Raw genomic sequence first — 21,638 nt, 5'->3', positions numbered from 1 at the left:
CCGCGCGCACTGGGTAGGACAGGCCAAAACGCACCCCTGGTGGGGTAAAATAAACCCGCGCGGTTTTTCATAACTTTTTTCCATTTTCAATTCGTGAATTTTACGTGCAGCTTTCAGTACATAGGGTAGCATTTTGGCAAATAAAATCACTGAATTAGTAATGGGAGCAATGCTGATAAAAATCGTTTCACCAAAACTCAATTTAGCTGAAAATCAAGCCAACCTTAAAAGATGAACCAACTACGTGCATGAATTTGCATTTTGACATGACCACATTCTCGTGCTCAAAGCAACCGCTGAGTTTCGAAGTCAGTGGATGGATGTACATAATCGCCTGTGTTGTTTACAATATCAATTCTCATCTTCACCTTGGTAGGGGTGATTTTGAATATCAAAAAAAGATTATTTTCATTTTACACAAATACAACGTGTTTTATTGCTTTTCGCACACAGATCGATTTAAAATTATTGTTCCATGCCTAATTTATGGTAATATTGAGGTTTTAGGTTTGACCAATCGAGGCGGATTTTTTTTTGGAAACCTCAACAAACGTGTATTCGTCGATGTTCATTTCACTCGTACGTGACAGCAAAGATTTTCAAAACAAACGCAATTCATCTACACTGAAGCGTTAGTCATTGTGTGTGATGGTAAATGATAAAAACAGACACTGAATTAGAGAGCAACGGGGCCATTTTACCCCAGGGGTGCAGTATGGACTGTTCTCCCCTAGTGACGATAGAGACCACAAACTCGCTCTGCCCTCTTGTGGACGACGACAACGACCGCGGGGAGTTTTTTTTTCTGTTTTGCTGCGAAAGCGAACGCCGAAATACCGAGTTCGTTGACTTCTTTGTTGGATTGTTTACAGAGTTGCGCTATTACAGGCAGCGGGTCATGTGCGCTTGGCGAAAGAAACGACCATAAAAAATATACGTGAAATTGCAAAACGATACGCAAATGGGAGCGGGAATCGGAGGAAATTGCACAAACTTACGTTATGGGTCGACAAGTTCACCTAAATTAAACCCATGTAATTTAAGTTAACTTGTCTACTCGTAACATCGCTATCTCAACCTATGAAAAAAATGTGATACATTATACTTAGTTCAATTATACCAGCATTAGTTCAGTGGCGAATTGGACGGATTTTACAAAAATAGTGACCAAATAGTGACTTGAAAAGGAAAAAAATAAGTTACCAATAGTGAAAAGATATTGTCACAATTTTTCGTTGATTGCGACTCACTACGAGAAATTTTATAAACTCACATCCCAAGCAACATTGCAAGTTTTATTGAAGTTTTAAAGCATTTTTCAAGTCTAAATTATGGTCTACAGAACTCTTATAAACCCAAAAATTTTATTTGGGCTCTGATCAGTCAATTGAAAGTTAAATACAGTCAAACTCAAAATTTGCTAGCCTCTCTCCCTTTGTTATTATAAAGCAGCAGAGAAGAAAAGAAAGACACACACCCAAAAATAACGAAAACGCAAAGTGTAGCCACCGTATTCCATTTGTTCCATTGGTGAATTGTACCACCACTCTTTGTGTGAATTGCTTCCTCTAAGATAAGTTGGAAAAGAGTGCAAAGCAAACAGGAGAACCACATTCTCTTTGCCGAGTACTGTGCGATGCATGTAAAAAGTTGCTCAGAGGCGATTTCCAGCCCTGAAACCCATCATAAACAACAGGGCACCCGATTGAAGCGGTTTGGATAGAGAGAGTGGGATTGCCAACTTCCTGTAACTAGGATTTCGCGGATAAAGGGCGGGCTCTTCTCCACACTCATGGGGCATCCTTCAGGACGAGGGCTTGTTCCATAGCGAATTATATGATCTTGCTAGAAGGAGAGTTTTCTTCTGATCCCGGTGGGTTTCGCGTGGGCATTTCCACTTACGGGTCCACCCCTCCGTTTTAGGCCCTTCATACAGCGCCAAGCTGAATATGATTTGTCAGTGGGACTTGATCAAGTCGTCCTGATTAGATTGTGCATTGCTATGTGCAGGCGCCTTGCTACATGAAGCATCATGAGCATTTTTCAGGCTTCTTGAAAATAAAGCAAGTGGTTTAAGGATTCCATTAATTTGTTCTCGAAACATCAGTTTTAATTGAATAAGAATACGGTCCAATTCTTACCTCCATTTCCTCACTCTTCCTTTCCACCTCTTTTTTTTTTAAACAAACCATTTATCAACGATTTCACAACAACTTCATCCACATTCAAAGATTCCTTGGCGAGTTTCTCGATGTCTGACATTGAAACATCGGGTGATATTTTGGTTAGGTAGACCCAGAACTTGTCTGCCGGTTTATCTACATACAGGGGCTGATGACACGTTGACCACCGTCGGACCGATGCCACGTAGAACTTTGGCTGGTTGATCAGATGAAGCGTTTTCGTCATCACGGTTTCTTTTTTACAACTTCGGACCAAACTTGAGCTGAAGTTGTGCCCTCATTAGTGTAGTATTTTTGAGTAAAATAATACCAACATTGTATTTTACGCATCATTGCTATTGAATTAGTTCATATAAACTTTTTTCCCAAGTTCATCAGTTCGCATGTTACTGCGCCTTTTTAAAATAGGAAAATTCATATTACCTTGGACAAATTCTCATGTGATTAAATGTATGATAGGGTGATGTCTGGTTTTGGTTTCCTCGAAGGCACCTAAACATATCCGGGAAAGACCAATATGCTGCCATGAGATTTCAGTAAGTTCCGTGATCCATTTTTTACCTCAATATTTCCATGCCTTTTCTAGTATCATGGAGTAACGATACGAGAGAAGGTATGGACATATTCTCACCCTTAGCAGTTATATTCTAACTGTTTCTGAATTTCACGCTAAGGCCAGAAATTCAATCAGTTCCCCTACATCTTGCATATGAAACACTTGTCTTTAATCCCATTATAATTATCTTTTTCTTTCAGCATGTTGAGAGCCAGCTTCGCAAGAAAATTATTCCGGATTGTACGCTTAACCAAACGCTAATTCTCGGCCGGATTTCTTCAGTCGGAAATCGTAAAAAACAATCACATTCTCTTCTAAAGTTCTGTAAGTAAATTCCATCTCAACAGCAATAGGAACAACATCACAATATTAAGACTTGACTGCAACGCTTATTTTCCGAGCTAACCAGGTTTACAAAATGCATAAATGACGTAGCATTTTAGGGTGACTTCCCTAACGACTGTTGCTGAGATGTGCTTTAATTAAAGGTTGTTTAGGCTCCGAAACGAGTTTGGTATGTTCAGTTAATGTTACATCTCAATATTTTAAATCTTGGATATGGTAGAGCGCTACTTCGTCGTAATCGCCTATTTCCGTTCTATCGATCACAAAATATCAATAAGATCAATGATTTCACCGTCCACAAACAACGAATCCAAACACATAAAGCAACCAACGATACAGACAAAACGGTTGCTACGACTACCATGACAAACTCGCTCTGTAACAAAGCTCGATCCGAGTGGTAGAAGGATAATGATATATTGCTTGCCTGCTTTGTTACAATATACACGGATGAGGACATAACTTGATATGAATCGGGAAAAGACATAACAAAAAAATTCCCATTAACGTTGTATCATCTTCGGCTTTACTTCGTGAAGCAGCTTGCCAACAATTTGCTCGTTTCCTTCTACGGCCAAAAATGAGTAGGGTCGCACGAGCTGCTTGTCATGAAAAAGAACGGTGAAGATTATATCATTATTGTTTTCCACTTCTGACATAGCGTTGTTATTCGGTTCGTTGATCGCTTGTTATTTTGTCATTTGGAGATATTTTTGATTCCTTGTCCACAAATCAATAATAGGTTTGTTCCGATGCGTTAGTTCATTAGCTACAACATAAATCCTATTAGAGCGCATTGTATGAATATTAACGCTCATTGTTCTCAAAACAAAAGAAGCGCTCCGAGCGAATCCCTCTTTTCTAAGTTTATCCGTAGGACGAAGAAAATCTAATGGCGTTTCAATGCGTTAGGACGGCATTGAAACTCGTAGGACGAATTTAGAATCAAGAAGCGGTATTAGATTTTAAACAATATCTCCACAATTTGTGACTCTTTATCAAATCTAACGGTATGTATGGAATGGTGAATAAATTTAGAAATCATTTTTGACAGAAATATTCCATTTTTTATCAAACCCGTTCAAACAACAGTAAAGCGCGGGTTGTGCTTAGTAGGACGGAAATTAGATAAAACCCTACTAAGTTGATTTTAGGTTCAGATCGCGAATTGATGATTAGAACCGAAAATTTAGATACATAGAAAAGGTTCAAGTTGTTGGACTTAGATAAATCTTGACAATTTTAAGACAATCAATAAAGAAACTTCTGTACTCATTCCGAAGTTCCAAAAAATCAGGACAGTTCCAAAAATTTCCAAAAACTTTTGAAATTGTTCAGGAACTTCAGGATAGTCCGGAGAACTTCAGCGATTTTTAAAGATTCTTCAGACTGTTCTATTTTCTGATCTTCAGAGAAGTGTTTCAGGGAATTGCGTGAATTTAAGGAAAGCTCAGAGGACATCAGAGAAGATCAGAGATCCTCAGAGCAGTTCAATTAACTTCAATTAATTTACAGGACTTTCAAATTATTGCTGAGAATTTCAGGAAATTTTCGAAACCTAAAGCTTTGCTTTCCGAAAGTTTCTGGTAAATTGCATGAATTTTGGAAAAATGCGGTAACGTTTTTGAGGAAGTTTAATTAATGACATGACAATTTCAAGAACTTGAGAAAAATTTCGGGAACATCAGCGTAGGTCAGAGAACTTTCAAGAAGTTCAAATTACATCAGAAAATTTCAGAGATTTATAGGCAGTTTTTTTAATATTTAGTTTCGAGTACTTGAAGCGATATCAAAAAACTTTCGAGCACTTCCATTAACTTCAGGAAAATTGTAAAAACTATCAAGAAGGTTTAAGGAATCAAAGGAAATTCCGAAAACTTTACGAATATGGTGGGCTCATCAGATTGCCGGAACATTAACGAAGTTCCGAGAACTTCTTGGAAATTAATTCTGGAAAGCACCAAAAACTTCAGGTCATACAGGTGATACTCAAAATAACTAGGTTAGGCAAACTTTTGGTCAACTTTGAATTGTTGTAGATTCGTGAAATATAGTCCAAAAGCATTTTAAGGGAAAATTAATATAGTTTTATGAAGTAGCCACAAATATAATTATCGTCACCGTATACCGGAGATAATCCGGGTTTCCGGAGGGCTTGTCTAACTTGCTGAATTTGTGATGATATTTTTTTATAGAATGCCGATAAAAAATCGATATTTTTAGTAAATACAAAGAAGAACCATTTTCAAAGCGAATGATACGCCAAGAACTAAATTCGGCCTATAATCAACTGAGATATGGCCATTTTACTGGAATCGGTTCTGATGGGGGATTCTGAAAGCGGTCAGATCTTTTAATCATTAAAAACATGCCGTGCGACAGCTCTTTCTTCATGGTTTTTCGTCAATAAACTTTTCATAAGCTTGAAATGGATCATTGACCACATTGGCCTTCGGGATGCCCCCGAGGGAACCTGTAGTAGGGGACAATTGCATTTTACACCAAAACATGCCGTGCGACATCTCCTTCTTCGTTGTTTTTCATGAATAGGCTTTGGTTAGGCTTTAAATGGAACAATTACCACACTGGCCGCTCTTGAAGCCTCTGGGATGCCCCGGGAGAACCTTTAGCAGAGGCTATAGCAAGTCTACAGCAAAACGTGGAGTGCGACAGCTCTTTCGTCATCGTTTTTCATCAATAGACTTTTCATAAACTTCAACTGGATCATTTACCAACCTCCAGGATGCCCCCGAGGGAATGTGTAGCAGATGAAAATTGCATGTTTACAGCAAATCATGCCGTACGACAGCCATCTCTTCGTGGTTTTTCATCAATAGGCTTTCGATAAATTTGAAGTGGATATTGACCACATTAGCCGCTCTCGAAATAAATATATCTCCGGTATCCGGTAACCATGGTTATTTTTGTGGCTGCACCATAAAACTACATTAGTTTTTCAGTTGAATACTTTTGGAAGAATTTAAATCGGACCATATTTTACGAAGTTACAGCACTCTAAATTTGACCAAAAATTTGCCTATTTTTGTTATTTTGAGTATCCCCTGTAGGCCTTGTTGTCCTAGAATCCAAAAATTAACTGAACAACTTAATAAGCTTATGTTTAATCTTCGTTTAGCCTGCTAAATTGTGTGATAGGAAGTTTAGTAATTTTGAAAAGCGCTCAAGAAAATTTCGAAAACATCAGGAAAGCTTTGGGAATTTTGGACTGGTATTTGAACTGGTCTCACCATGGTAATTGGATTTAGAGTGCAAATTTTCTTGCATTGTCATAGCCATCTGGGAGGAGGTTCGCGTGTAGTGCTTTCCCCAGGAACAGTTCGCGGCCATCAACTGCCATCCGTCCTGTCTTGGGCGTATCCAGCGAGGCATCTTTCATATTTCTCGCAATCTCCGACACCGGCGAGATACCAGCAGCCGAGCACTTTTGCAAGCGGAAAACTTGCTGATTCACTACGTCACTACGTTCCCGGGCTAATTCACCAACCGGACCGATCTCTAGAACTACACGCCGAAAGTGTAACATCCGAACTCGCAGAACCGGACACCCGGGAGGCAATGAAAATCGACACCGAACAATGGAACTGAATCTGCGTTGTATATTTTGGAGGTTAGATTCAAGTTTAACCCAGCGACTCAAGGCAAACACAGACAAAACACGATATATCACTAAATGATATATACGAACACTTGCAACTAAATTTAACACACAAATTAACAAATGTTAAGCCAAAATGTGTTTATTTCGCTTACGGAAAATACGCAGCAAAAGAAAAAACACGTCAGCTTTCAAGCGCGGCCTACTGCGATCTCTCTACCGGAACAGTATCATGGATTTCTTGATAAATATTGTCATAGATTAAGGATACGGCGGCAGCACTCGTAGGTAAGTTAAGTAATTGCACCCAATCCACCGCTGAGATCCTCGCATTAATAGCATCGAAAACACACCGTGCGAAATTGTACTCACTGCGTGCTGCTGGATACGATGACGGATGGTCGCTCGAACTGATATCAATTTTCAAAACTAAGGCAATCAACTTTCAAAATGGTGGTTCAAACAGCTGAATAGGATCTGAATCACTGACGAGCACCAGGTCGAGAAGCTTACCATCCACGTTGACCAGATCGCAGACAGTAACGACTCGACTACAGCAAGTTCCTGTACAGATGAAGCGTTGAGAGATAAGAAACCTTGGACATCCTCATCGAAGTCCCAAGCTAGATTCGGCAGGTTGTAATCACTCATAACTATGGACGGACGTATCATGAGGGCTAGCCATTTCAAGAAGCTACTTTACGGAGTCAGCGTGCTTGGTGTAGGTGTCGACTGCTGGGACGATAACTAGGACTAGTGGTTCCTATTCAAAAAGTTGCTGGAACAATTAAAGTCGAAGAGTTTCGTCCCATTGCACACATTAGAGAAAATTTTGGAACTTGTTGTTAAAGGCCAGCTGATGGAGTATTTAAATAGTAATAGTTCAATAGTAACAATCGGGATATCGGGAAGGTCATTCCTGTGAAACCGCGTTGAATTTGGTATTAGCGAAGTGGAAAAATAACTTGGAGTGTAAAGATAAGATTGTTACTGTTTTTTTTTTATCTTAAATGCGCTTTTGAAACAATTTCTAGGCCCTTATTTTTAAGATCAATCAAGCGCTTTGGAACTGCGAGTACTGCATCATAAAAATGGTTTGAAAGCTTTTAGTCTGACAGAACTCAACGGACTGTTTTTAATGATTCTGTTTCCAGTCCCGTGGGGAATAACCTCGGAGTGCCCCAGGGAAGTGTATTAGGGCCCCTGTTATTAATTATGTATATTAATGACTTGCGACGTGTTTTACGATTTTGCGACATTAATCTTTTTGCAGATGATACTGTGTTATTCATTGCAGCTAAGGATTTAGATGAGGCCGTTTTACACTTGAATGAAGATTATGCGTTCTCTAAGTAGATGGCTGAAGTATAAGCAGTTGAAATTGAATACAAGTAAAACTTAATTTATGTTTATTTCGCGGAATCGAGTAAATGAGAACGTCTCTGTTGTAATTGATGATGAGACTATTGATCGCGTTCGGGAGATTAAATATCTTGGCGTGATTATTGATGACACACATAAGTTCAACTCTCACATTGACAATGCCATCAAGAAAATTGCCAAGAAGTATGGAATTCTATGTCGACTGAAAAACGATTTAAATATTGCCAGTAAAATATAGCTATACAAATCAATCATCTCTCCTCATCTTGCCTCTGGCCTTTCCACTTTATTTCTGGCCAATGCAACACAAATATCGAGATAACAGCGCTTGCAGAATAAAATAATGCGTTTGGTTTTGAGATGTAATAGATTCACTTCCTCAACTATGATGCTAGACGCCTTACAATGGTTGTCGGTGAAGCAAAGAATTGTATATTTGACTATATGGTGTTCATTTTTAAAGTAGTTAACGGTTTGCTGCCTCGATATTTGTGTGATCGAATTGAAAGAGGAAGTGACTTTCATAGATATAATACTAGAAATGCGGTTGAAATAACAACACCACATTTCTTGACTTGTGCTTCACAAAAATTCATTATATTATAAAGGAATAAATGTTTTCAATTCGATGCCTAGACATATCAAACGTTCAGCAACACTTACAGAATTTAAAGGACACTGCATTTCACACGTTAAAACTGTCGTTTGAACAGTTATCCAGTGATTTTTTATGAATTGACAAATTATGTATTTTGACGAAGTTATCTCTAACGGATTATTTTATATGGATAGCTGTCATAACGATTTTTTTAATAATTATTGTAGCACTGCAAAAACTATTTCTGTTTGCCACGATGGTGATGATGGATTTTTAATATTTGATTAATTTCGTGAACATTCCTGACATTGCATTGTTGAAAATTATGATAACATCCGATTGCGGGGTTGCTAGTGTAATAGGATGCTTTGTTGATTGTTGATTAACTCTTGAGTCTTGATTGCTTGTAATACTTATGAATATTTTTGGTGGACATAAGGCGAACTAAGAGGTGGACGCCTGAGCTTTTCCACATTTATATCGCTGTGAAGCAACTGTAAACTCTAAAGGGAATTTATATCTGTAACTGAAACCAGTTCGATTTTGTTTGCTAACCTGGTTAAAATGTCATATTTAATTATCTTAAAGATAAATCGTCCAGCTCAAACCTTTGTAGGGGTAAGAGGTGGGACCATCAGGGGTAGCCTAAAGGATAGTTCTGTTCTAAAAACTCGGCATTGAATATCAGAGGCAGTGCGCAAAACATTCAGGTTCAATGAGTCATTTTCATATGAATATGAACAGCCATCCGCCTCATCATTCACTGCCTTGTGAGAGTCTGAATGGTTGGGAAGTAAACGAGTCACTGACAGCAGAGCACTCAGTTAGTAGCTCAATCAGCACGTTCATTATTCCGTGATGGTACCCAAACCTTGTTTTGAATGACTGAGCGGAAAAAAAATATGCCTCAATTACATGCTGTGTGAACGAAGGCAAGCGGTGTACGTCACCTGTTCGTGAGTGACTGAATGTTTTTGTTGGCTCCTTCATTGCCTCGTCCTTTACCGTTTGGTACATACGGTCTGGATAGAGCAGTGAATTGAATAGAGCAGTGATTTCACACTCAGCCTAACCAGTCAATAATTTTACGCTCAGGGTACAATTTTTGAAGATTCTGGGTGAAACATCTATTAAGAGACGCAACTCTATTTACAAATTTGAAATGAAGAACCACCCTCAAACAACACAGATTAATGAAGTTGATGAAACCATCGAGGTCAATCATACTTACTAATAAGTTTCTGTGATTAAGACATATTTCCCTGATTATGAATGGAATTCCCTGAGATTTCCTGATTTTCTAGGTCCAAAAAAGAATTCCCTGATTTTCCAGTTTTTTTTTTCGGGTAGTTATTAACGATTAGTTTATTAGAAGCTGATTCAGAAACCATACAACGTTTTTGGCATTTTGTGCTGGTCTAACACTTTTCGAACATTCGCACTAGAGAATAGTAAAATTTTAGACTAAAATGAAATAAATAGTTGCAGTAGGCTTCAATTCAAGCATTAAGTTAAGCAAGAGATTTTTGTAAAATATATTCCCTTAGCTGATTTTTAGGGAGTGGCCACATAACCCGTATGGCGAAACTACCCCACTTTCCCCTATTCAGAACCCGAAAATCCAAAGCGCTTTATTGTTCGAAATATTACAAGCTGAAAAAACGTAGTTTCGAGACCGTGTTTCGGATCCAAAGATCAGCAACAATCCTATCTTCACGCTCGCCCTTTTATTTTCATTTAGCATTCAACACTAAGTTCATTGTGGTTTCACGATATCGGTACCGATGTCATGATTATTGTTTGCGCTTGCATAGTTCTAACATTTGCTCTAGCTGGTGCACACTCTTCGGCGGCTGGCTGAGCTCAACGGACCTAAAAGCGATGCGACCTTAAATGTCATAGCCAACACTACCGCTGTCCACCAGCCTCGTAACTGCAGCCCTCAATATGCACCAAAGGCAAGAAACACCGAAAACAATAGCCCCAGCATACAACAGGTAATCCATTGGCTTAAAGTTTTGCTTCGGCTTCTGCTTCTGCATCTCATTGTTGTAAAACCTATTATGCAGGCACCGTTCCACTAGATTCCTGTACCATACACGATACTCGTTGCATTCGCAGCTCAACTTTCGATTCTTGCTGGCCACTAGGGCCATCTTTTCTTCGCTGACTTTATCCGGAGTTCCTAGTTGAATGGTGTAGGTCAAGTCCATCGAGGAACGGCTACTGGTCATTACGCAAAGGGACACGTCAGCCGGTGATTGGCAGATAGTAATGCTGGTGCGGTTGATGGCCAAGATCCGTTGTGGAGCTTCAACCTCAAGCCATACCGCTTTGGCTGAGTTGTAGCAATCGAACGATGAGGACGACGCAGTTATTTTAAAACAAGGTAGGACCAATAAAGAGCACTGTGTATCATCGCTGCTGGCCCACTTGAAGAAGGACATGGAATAGCAGAGCTCGCTGTTGGATTCGTTGCTCGGACGGAACGTGGGACAAACCGTCGAAACAGTGGCCTGCATTAGATGTAAGGTGATGATTGTCATCAGCGGAAGGTCTTTCATGGTGGCCGATTGAAGATTGAACTACGAGTAAATATTTTTCACTTGGTGGTTGCTTACTTATACTATGTTTTGACCTATCCATTGAAGTTTTAGTTGTAGCATCGCAAAAGGCTAATTTAAGGTCATTTCCGATTGCCAAATAGCGGAACACTAGTCGAGTCGGAGTCGATTAGTCGTATATAAGAAGAAAAAAAAATGGGACAATCGATTCATTAAAGCGTGGGGCATTCACTAGGAAAGGAAACTTTTATCCAAAGTTGCAAATGCTCATTGCACCTACTATAAAATACTCACTCATCCTGGTGGTGTTAGTTTGCGTGGGCGTGCAATCAGTTTCGATAAATTGACGTTCGAGCCATTGTTTTCAAATGTACTATCTGTTCGAGAAATCATTAGATCGGTAAATCCACTGATTTGATAGTCCCACAAATATGTTTTATAGCAAAAAAAGTCGACGCGAAACTGGCAGGAAAATCGCTTCATGAGAGATGGGTTCTTATTGTAGCTTACTATTGATAATCCCGTCGTGATTTAAAAATAAAAATAAATCCAAAAAGTACCTATACATTAATCTTCGGTCGATAGTGTTTGACTCACCACCGGAATTGAACGGTAAAATAACAGAAACTCGGCAGGCGTAACATTCCAGTTGGGACGTCATAGCCAAAGAATAAAAAAATCAGGACTACATACCACTTAAACGCTTCCCTTTCATCATCAAAATAAAGTTATTAAACCAAAAAAGGAAAGCAAAAGTGACGCAACTGATGCACGGTGCTGTATCAAATAGCACTCGCGTTATAGTTTTCTCTCGTAATAATTCCCTCCCAACAATAATAAAAGTTGATGAAATCAACTGAGACCACAGATGAGGGCATGTGAAGCGTTGAACTAGAGTGTGTAGCTACTTAAATATGTGATGATTTTAAGTAGCTCCATCAAAAGCAACGAGTGAAAAGCTGAATAAAAAAAAACCTAAAACAGAAACAATAAATCCATTTAATGGTCATCTCTCAATTCGTGAAACAATTACCCGGCATACCGTCATCATCAGCATCATCATCATCCATCGCAATCCAGCTTAAGTAGACCGGAGAGCCCAACCGGGGTACAAATACATCTGAGCGCAAAGTGATGATGGTGGTAATTGTTTAACCAAGTTGCGCCTGCGATGATCTGGCGGTCGTCGGCGGCTTGGTTTGATTGGATGACCATCGACACAGCATCGGAGTGTTATACTTTAAATAGGAGAAGGTGAGAAACAACACACCCCAATTTAGAGACCGACGACGAAGCGAGCAGCGTTCGAGAGTGGGTATAAAAAGTGAAATCATTGGGCACCGAGAAGCCTGGTCATTCCAACCCCGTACAGGCTCATCCACCGAGCTTATGATACGTGAAGAGGAGGCAATCTCGCAATCAACGATTGGATGGTCGCAATTAGCCATTGATAGCCAAATTAGGCGAAAATAAAGCACTAAACCGACGAGCGGGGCCAATTACGTAGAATTGGAAAATTGAATCACAAATCACGTGGCGGGTGCGAGCCGAACCGAAAACGACAAATCACGACGTTTATGGGTGATTGCTAGATTCAGGACTCAAATCGATCAAAATACATCCACCTACCTTAGTGTGCAGGAAGGCCAAGCTCTTGTTGACGTTCTCGATCTTGTGGACCCGCATGCGGCCGTTGTTCGGTTTGCCCAGCTTCTCGCCCGAGATGATCTCGAGCAGCTTGAGCAGTTTGATGCCGTCGGCCAGGTCGGTGAAGAGGTCTTCGACCTCCATCTTGGCCTGGTTGGGAAAGGGAAGAAATACGCACAGAAATGGGTTGAGAATTAGTATTTATTGTTTCGGAAATTTTGAGCTAAATGTGGGTGTGTGAGCTATGGAAACGGTCTATTATATAACAAGGATGCTAAATATGGGAGGAGAGTCAAATGAGGGTGTGATTTATGCCTAGATTTTGAGCATGTAGGTCGTAAAGAGGAGGCAAAATTTGACATGCTGAGAAATTGATTACTACTTTGGAAATTCCAAAATTGAGAGGATTATAATTTGCTTATTTATATTCAGCACGAAATGATTGAGCTTAAATATTAAACAAAATCATCAAGTGTATCCCTGCAGTGAGTTGCTTATTTGAGCAAAGGTTATCCAAATTTCCCTGCGGACGAAAACACGGTCAAGTTAGGGGAAATGTACCAGTTATGAAGCTTGTGGTCCTCTAATTGGAAATGTTTACTATTCTTACAACAAAGGGTACACCAAATGTCTCGAAAAAGTTTGTTGAGCCGTTACATACTGTTCGGTTTCCTTAAATTCCGCTTGGTTTTCAGCGACCTCCATATCTCAGTATGAACGTAAATACCGTATGCGTGATAATGTTTGCACCATTGAGCAATGTCAAAATCAAAAAAATTCTCAAAAATTTCGTTTTCGAATTTTTTTCTATTTACTCAAAGTCTTAAACTATGTTAATCATCACTTGCTGCAATTACGGCCTCGACACGCTTCTGGAATGCATGGCAGGTTCTAATAATGTAGTCTGGATCCATTTCTCTCCAGGTACGGGTCAATGTTTGTCTGAGGCTTGCTGTACTCGGGTGACGTTTAGAACAGGCCTTGGCCTTCATGACGCGCCATATTGAGTAATCCAGCGGATTAAGATCGGGGCTGGATGGCGGCCACATATCCTTCGCCCAGAACGGAAGATGTTCCTGCAACCACTTCTGAGTGCGGTTCAAGGTGTAGCACGGAGCCCCATCTTGTTGAAATACAACATTTGGCTTCGGACCGTCCTGTTCTTTGATCCACGGAAGAACATACTTACTTAAAATCCCGATGTAGACCTCCGTGTTGACCTTGTCGCCTTCTGGAATGAACACCGGGTCCATTTTTTTGCCATCGGAAGCCACCAATCCAAACACCATAACGCTAGCAGGATGCTTGGTCAGATACACGTTCTTGTGCTCGTCGGTCACGTCTTTTACCGGAAGAGAACTAATATACCGGTCGGTTCTGGAATTTGATATAGACGGTAAACATGCTCTCGTCGGTGAACAGGATTACCGGATTTTTTCGCTTAAGGAAATTTAAGATTTTCTTGCATCGTTCGACTCGTAGCTCCCGGATGCGGTTGGTAATCATGTGAGTTTTTTTTTCCATGCCCTCGACTTAGCCCCGCAATCTTCCTTTACGATCTTCCGTGCCGTAAAGTCACTGATCCCGTGTTCCTTTGCCATTTTCCTTATTGAACGCACTGGATTCACCCGAATCTTCCTTTTGATAGCAGCGATAACCCTCGGAACCCGAGCTGACCACGGATGACCTGTGGCCACCTTCGCGGATAGTTGTCCTTTCTTTTCTCGGTCTAAAACCATTTAAACGGTCCTCCGGGACACTCCCACGGCGATTGAAATGTCTTTTTGCGACATTTGCGCGTGGGAAAAAATCACGAATACGCACGTAAATCATTTTCTTTTATACACAGCCTAGCCTACTACGGCATGAGCTATAGGTTACGTGCATGTAAAGAAAACCAAGGCATTTTATGCACAGGTGAAACGGGAACCTTATTTGTACGATGGTGCAAACATTATCACGCATACGGTACACTAGCCAGGAGCCGTCTCTTGCTACTGCTTGGTCCCGAGATGTTCGGTATGATTCTGGCTACCGCGTTGATGGCCTTCGCTGTCTTCTCGTAGGCGTATTCTACGTGACTATCGAAGCCAAACGGTCGTCGACCATCACTCCCAGGCATTTCAACACGCACTTCTAGTTTATTGCGTGCTCCCAGCGGTAATTTCTGACCGCTGCAGCGCTTTAAAGTTACTGATCAATGCCACTTCGCTTTTGTTGTGGGCTATCTGCAGCTTCGTCTAAAGCATGGAAGGTTTCCAATCATGTCGACAGCTTCGGTCCGCCAACATTTCCATCTATTCCAGCGCCTGTTACCGTTAGACGTCGTCGTCCGCAAAGCCAACGATCTCAACTCGTTTGGGTAGCTTCAGCGTTAGACCGCCGTTTTAAATCACGTTCCAGAGCGTTGGACCAAGGATGGAGCCTTGTGGAATTCCCACCGTGATCCTAATCGATCTCTGTCCCATATTTGTGGTTCTGGAAGTAGCGTCGGCCTCCCAGCTGGAGCTGTTGAACGCATTCTTGACGACGATCGTTATCACGGCGTAATATCGATCTCCTCTCCACTTCTGTTTCGACGCCTTCTCGGCTCCAGGGTTGCCAAAAGTAAATCTGTGTTTTTGCCCAAAAAAAAATCTTTTCATCTTAGTTGTTGTCCAGAAAATCTGTGATGATATCTGTGTTGATAATTTAAAAATTTCCTTTGAAAAGTGATTCAGCCATTTTTCTGATAGAGACAAAAAAAAGTTAAAAATATATGTATTATAAATTACTTATGGTTTGCCAAAAAAGAATACCACTGACAGTTCTCATTCTCCTTTTTATTTCCTCAAAAAAAGCATGCTTAGATATATAGGTTGGTGATGGTAAAATAAGTGAAAATAATGTTTTGTTTTTAACTCAAGTTTTATTTTTTATATGCTTGATAATATTTTAAAAATCTGTGTGGCATGTTTAAAGCACTGCCCTAATAAACAAATACCATAAACGAACTGTATGCCGGATGGGTAAACTATCCCACAAATAGTTTGGATGATACCCCGAACACGTCGTTAAGCTCTCTTTTATGGTTATTTTTATTAGGGTGTCCAGTCTGAGCAGTTATAACATGTTAGAACGGTTGTCAAATAATTGCAACATATAAATCACCATCAAGATAGCGCTATAACATGTTATAACCATAGAGGTAACTCTAAGACTAGTAGGTCCCGAAGAAACGTGCTCAACTTTTTGGCTCAGCTCTGGTACTATCTTCGGTCCCAAGCTAATCGATGCACCCCTCGAAACATAGCAGGGCTGGTAGCGAGTCACTTTTTAGTGACTTGGTCACTTTTTTCAAGCCAGTCACTAAAAAGTCTCTTTTTTAAGACCAAGTCACAAGTCAATAAAGTCACTTTTTCTTGTAATCAGTCACTATTTTCAACTTTTTCAGCGTGAATTTATTTCAAGATTGATCATTCTTTGCTTTGTGGCGTTTAATCGTCTTTCTCATCTACAGGGTGTCTATTTATTTTTCTAAATAAAATTACATGAGTTTTCTAGGTTTTTTCCAGTACTTTAACGAATAATTTAGTTTATAATAAAAAAGTAATTTTTTAAATGAGTGAAAAATATGCTTTTTATTTTGTGGATCAAAAACAACAGCAATTTCCCCAATCGTTTCAAGACATGGCAATCCGTTTTAAAGAAACAGCTTTTCAATCAAATCCATTGAATGTTGAAGTTTAACACTTACTTAATTTCTCACTTCATAAAGTTAAAAAAAAACGTACTTAATTTGAGTAAGTCCAAGCTAAACATATTTCAGAAACTTCACAGAAGAGCAGAGAATTTCAGGGAAATTTAAAGGTGTTTACGGGAATTCCATTTATTTCCGAGCAGCAGAACCGAGATCTTCAATAGAATTGAGAGCTTGAGGGAAGCTTCGAAAACATCAATACAGATTAGAAAATCAAAGGGCAGTTCAAATAATGTCAAGGAAATTGTAGAAACCTTAAAGAAGTTGCGGGAAACTCATGGAATTTCCGGAAACTTCAGCAAAGCTCCGAGAGAATTTCTGGAACGTGATAAAAATTCTATGAACTTCCGGAAAACGTGAGAGTATTTTAAGCGTGTTATATCATGAAGATTTCAAGAACTTAAAAAAACGCGAACATTTAGCTAAATTGATTAGAAAAAATCAACGAATTTCCATTAAATAAAAAAAAAATCGAGAACTTTTAGCAAGCAGTGGTATTTTCAAGAAATTCCAGAGAACTTCCAATAAATTTAGATATTTTTAGATAGTTTCATGATATTCAGCGAAGTTACAAGTACTTCAAGGACGAATCAGATAGCTTCAAAATAATCCCATTAACTTAAGCAAATTTGCAAAGACTTACAAGGAGTTCCGTTGAAGGATGGGGTATTCCATGAATTCTATGATTGATCCAAAAACGGCAGAAGCGCCAGGGAATTATGAATTGATATCAAAAAATTTGCCGGGTTATTAAACAAATTTTGAGAACTTCAGGTACCCATATATCAGTTCAGGGAAAATTAGTGAGAGTTTATAATGGTTATAATACTTAAGGAAAATTTTCGAAACTTCAATCTTTCGCTTTAAAGGTTCATATCGTACATAAGTCTACTACAGTCTACAACTATAAGTCACTATTTGGTCACTTATTTCTTCAACATGGTCACTAAAATCACTATTTTTGACAGCAGTGATCGCTACCAGCCCTGACATAGGAAAACCCACGAACCTCTAATTTTATCTGTCAAACTTTCATAGCGAATCAAAACAAACATTTAGTAGTACTAGAATTTTGACTAGAATTGGGTACGTTAATCGATTTGCTTGGGACCAATAGGCTAGTCAAGTAGTGAGCCAATTTTAAATAGTTTCCACCGGTTGTTATAACTCTGTAGTTGCTCACTCTCCGTGCATTTCGTCAACCTCCGTACGATGTAGGTGGCCAGGTCGTTGGATCGTGCTTCGAGAAAAGTCCTTCCACAAAGACTTTCGGGCACATTTCAGTGGGCATGACTTGACATCTGATCTTCGTCATCACGAAACGGTGTGCGTCGTTGGCAGCAGCGTCTCGACCCACCTCCAGTGGACAGTTTGACTTGCTCTGCTCTCTCTCGTTTATGTGCTCGGAACATTCCTCTACGTTCCTCTCTGTCTGCTTCTGTTCTTGCTCTCTGAACACGCCTTCTGTCTGGCTTATTTAGCTCCAGTTTCCTCGGCATGGCGTGTCACATGCTCTCCCTAACGATTCTGTCAACTCGTCTTCCACTTCAGGTCGCAAGCTCTCGTCCTCTATACTGCCACTGGATTCCGTTGGCCGTTGGCCACTATGGGTATATCCTTCACACACTCTCCAATTCATGTTTTACTTTAGCGACGGACTGCAGTCCGCATAAAGTGCTGCTCCAGAGCTTCCAGCAGAATGTGCCCTCTTGTGTTGGTACATCTGTTTCTCCACTCCACTGCCTAAGCATTGACGTCTGCTCGGATGACTTCCGGTCATCGTTCGATCAGCTTTTCGGTAAGTCCAACCAGCGTCTCGTGGAACTGCTCCATCGTCCATCGGGTGCGTAGCAACTGCATATGAATATTCCGTTAATTTTGGTGATCACGAAACCTTCTTCTTGAATGCGGTATCTGGCCATAACTTGTATTGCAGCCATCCCAGCTCTATCCGCCACCTAGTTACCTCGATACAGCTATGTAGTGTCGCAATAATTGAGGTTTATTTAAGTTAGTTCTGTTATTGTTGCGACAAAACAATTAAGTGTCATTTGGAGCGAAATGCTTGAGAATTTATGCCTAAAAACCAAAAAGTTCAGCAAAATCTTCAGGCTGATAAAATCGGGACAAAAAGCTGACAAAATCGGGAAAGCACTGTAGTACATTTGAATTTGAGCTAATTTGACCGTAAATTTCGTAGTTGCTACTCCGTGATCGACAAGATCCAGCAAAATTGCACATAAATCCAAAATAATGGGGTTTGGAATGACCCAAGCAACACAAAAAACATCGTAATGTTTTTATTTATTTATTTACGTTACCCATACATCCCTCAAATGGTACAAGAAATACATCTCAATAATGGAACTCAACTGTTTCAATATACTGCTGACTTCTCAAATCATGCATGAAATTGGAGGAGCAAACATGTTACACTCAAATTGGTATGAACCCAAGTAACCAAAAGTTCCGCAATCAACGATTAAAATCACTTCCAAGTTCCTTAAAGTTCAAATAAAGTTCCGACCGAACCTTCAAGTTCCATAAAGTTCAAATAAAGTTCCGACAGAACTTTCAAGTTCCATAAAGTTCGAATAAAGTCCCGACAGAACTTTCAAGTTCCATGAAATTCAAATAAAGTTCCGACAGAACTTTCAAGCTACACAAGTCTTTATTAGTAACAAAATTTAATGTACGTAAAAATCAAATGATCAGTGGCCCGAATAAATCATAATTCTTATATTTATGCAGTGCATCAACATTCTATCAAAGAAAAAAGAATAATTTCCTGGATTCGAACCCGTGTATTCGACATGTGATCTACGAACGCTAACCACTGCGCCACAAGTGTGTTGGAATACCATGCGGGCAAACACCAATTTAAAATTCATCAAGGTGTTGTGTTTTGTATTCCTGTCACGCAGCTGGCATTGAAAACTCCAACAGTAGGCGGGACAACAGTTCACTTTAATATATCTCAGATGACGTAGCGGTTCGTGCTGGGGCTCTCACGCAGAAGGACTGGGTTTAATTCTTCAAATAGCTCCAATTCTACTACTAATGCTGATAAATCAATACACATTAATACCTGTCTTTAGAAACAACTTTCATAAAAGTGCGAACTAAATATATAATTGGTGTAGAGGACAAAAACCTTTTTTAATTTATTTTCTAAAAGTTTCGTTCAAGTTCCGCCAGAAGCTGCTTAGAATGCTCTTCAATTATGATACCGGAACTTTCAAGTTCTTATAACGGCTGCTTAGAATTCTATAGACCACCTTCAACCAAGCTGCTTAAGCCATAAATAGCCTTTTATCAGAACTTTTGGTTACTTGGGAAGTTATATGCTACGTGATATTGTATGAAACACTTGAGCAACAAATCTAGCTTGCGTTGATGAACCTATTTGCAATCTTGTTCCAATTAAGCGTGATGAATCTATAAATTTTCAAACTTCGATTAGCAACCAATTGGATCAAGTTGTTACTGTAAAGTTTTGTTACAACCATCTAGAATCTACCAAATAGGGGGAAAGGAGGTAATGTCGGCGTAAGTGTCCCTAATTTGGGCCCATACATAAATTCAGCAATCAACTAAATTTTCAATAGCAACTAAAAATATCCATTAGTAACATCCCAATAACGCGTGAATCTAGATAAAATTGAAAAAATAGCAGACTTTTAACGATGGGCCCAAATTAGGGACATGTAGGCCGACATTACCTACATTTCCCCTACGTCATGTAATTGTGATGTTGTAAAACACTTTTGGACTACATTGGAAAAAGTGGAGAAATCATAATGCATGTGCTAAATGAAACTAACAAATAACCATGGTGAGGAAGACTATGACGAGGACGATAGGATTACGGACGGCGGAGGACGATGGTGACTAACGACGATGCGAACTTTGACAAAAACGATCGCCGCAGAAGCAAAGTCGAAATTTATTTGAGCCCCAATAATCAAGAATCTTTTCAATCTGGGTCTGAGTGACACAGTTTCACCAGCTCCAGTTTCTATGCTCCGTTGGGCATTCCGAAGAGATCCCCGATTGCAGCTATAAGATTTGCCCCAACGGAAATGCGGCAGGTCCCCCGCTAGCAACATCCTAACCAGCGGACAAGTTGAACGCCGGCAGAGGTGATGTTACAGCGACTCCGACAATTCTTCCGCCAACAGCGGCTGGCGTGACCATAGTCAGTTGAGAGGGTTTTCCAAAGGGCCAAAAAAAAAAACGATGAGAATCTTGAGACGACGTTGGATCGATTGTTGCTGGAGCTGTTGTCAATTTTGATGCCGATTTCGTGCTGATACCAGAACTATTGGTTCCTAATGTCGAAACGATGCCGCTATAACTCGATGCCGCATTACTACTGACAAGTGACGTTTAAAGCACGCACAGACTCAACTAATCCTATGATTGTTCAAACTACAACTTATTGAAAAATACACACATCATTCAAAATGGCCAAAATTTTGTAAACATGTGAATTATGTGCATAACACACAATTATGCAAAGTTTCTAGCAAATCGGAGAAGGTCGAGTTTTTCCGAATCGGCATTTGGCGTGGAACTGCTCTCCGGCAGTAATTGCTGAACGTTTCAGACAAGTTCATTGCGATGATTTTTTTCAGTGTCAAAAATCGTATAAATCTCGATCAAATCGACAGTGAGCATTCATAAGGGCGAATACGCGATGATCGATTCTCTTCATCGATTTTCTCTTTGCATTGCTACAACTAGGCGAAACAATTTTCTAGAATTTGTTCAATGCAGAGTAGTAACAGGTTGTATTGGCTATCAAAAGCAACAGCAAATGCATCGAGAAACGTTAAATCTAGCGAGTTATTAACAAAAGAGAAAATCGACGAAGAGAATCGATCATCGCGTATAGGCCCTTATGCATGCTCACTGTCGAAATGTTAATGCTTTTGTCAACAATGACTTCAAATGGGATTTTTTTCGAAATTGATAGCTCGCCTAAGCAAACTAATACCACCATCA

At 39.8% G+C, this 21,638-nt stretch overlaps 1 protein-coding gene across 7 annotated transcripts in view; it reads right to left on the bottom strand.

The window, feature by feature from the left end:
* kst (spectrin beta chain, non-erythrocytic 5 kst) overlaps window positions 1–21,638 on the bottom strand; it is a 320,373-nt gene that overhangs the window by 76,044 nt on the left and 222,691 nt on the right. For all 7 annotated transcript variants that reach the window (XM_065227170.1, XM_065227169.1, XM_065227171.1 and 4 more), the window contains one exon: window positions 12,875–13,042. In XM_065227170.1, the coding sequence (XP_065083242.1) occupies window positions 12,875–13,042 (168 nt within the window). The remainder of the gene's footprint in view (window positions 1–12,874; window positions 13,043–21,638) is intronic.

The sequence above is a fragment of the Ochlerotatus camptorhynchus genome, unplaced genomic scaffold, assembly GCF_037179485.1.
Source record: "Ochlerotatus camptorhynchus isolate MF236.1 unplaced genomic scaffold, CSIRO-AGI_Acam_v1.1 ptg000267l, whole genome shotgun sequence".
In the NCBI taxonomy this organism is placed as follows: domain Eukaryota; kingdom Metazoa; phylum Arthropoda; class Insecta; order Diptera; family Culicidae; genus Ochlerotatus; species Ochlerotatus camptorhynchus.
The sequence above is the reverse complement of the archived record's forward strand: the minus strand, read 5'-3'. Positions and strand labels throughout refer to the sequence as shown.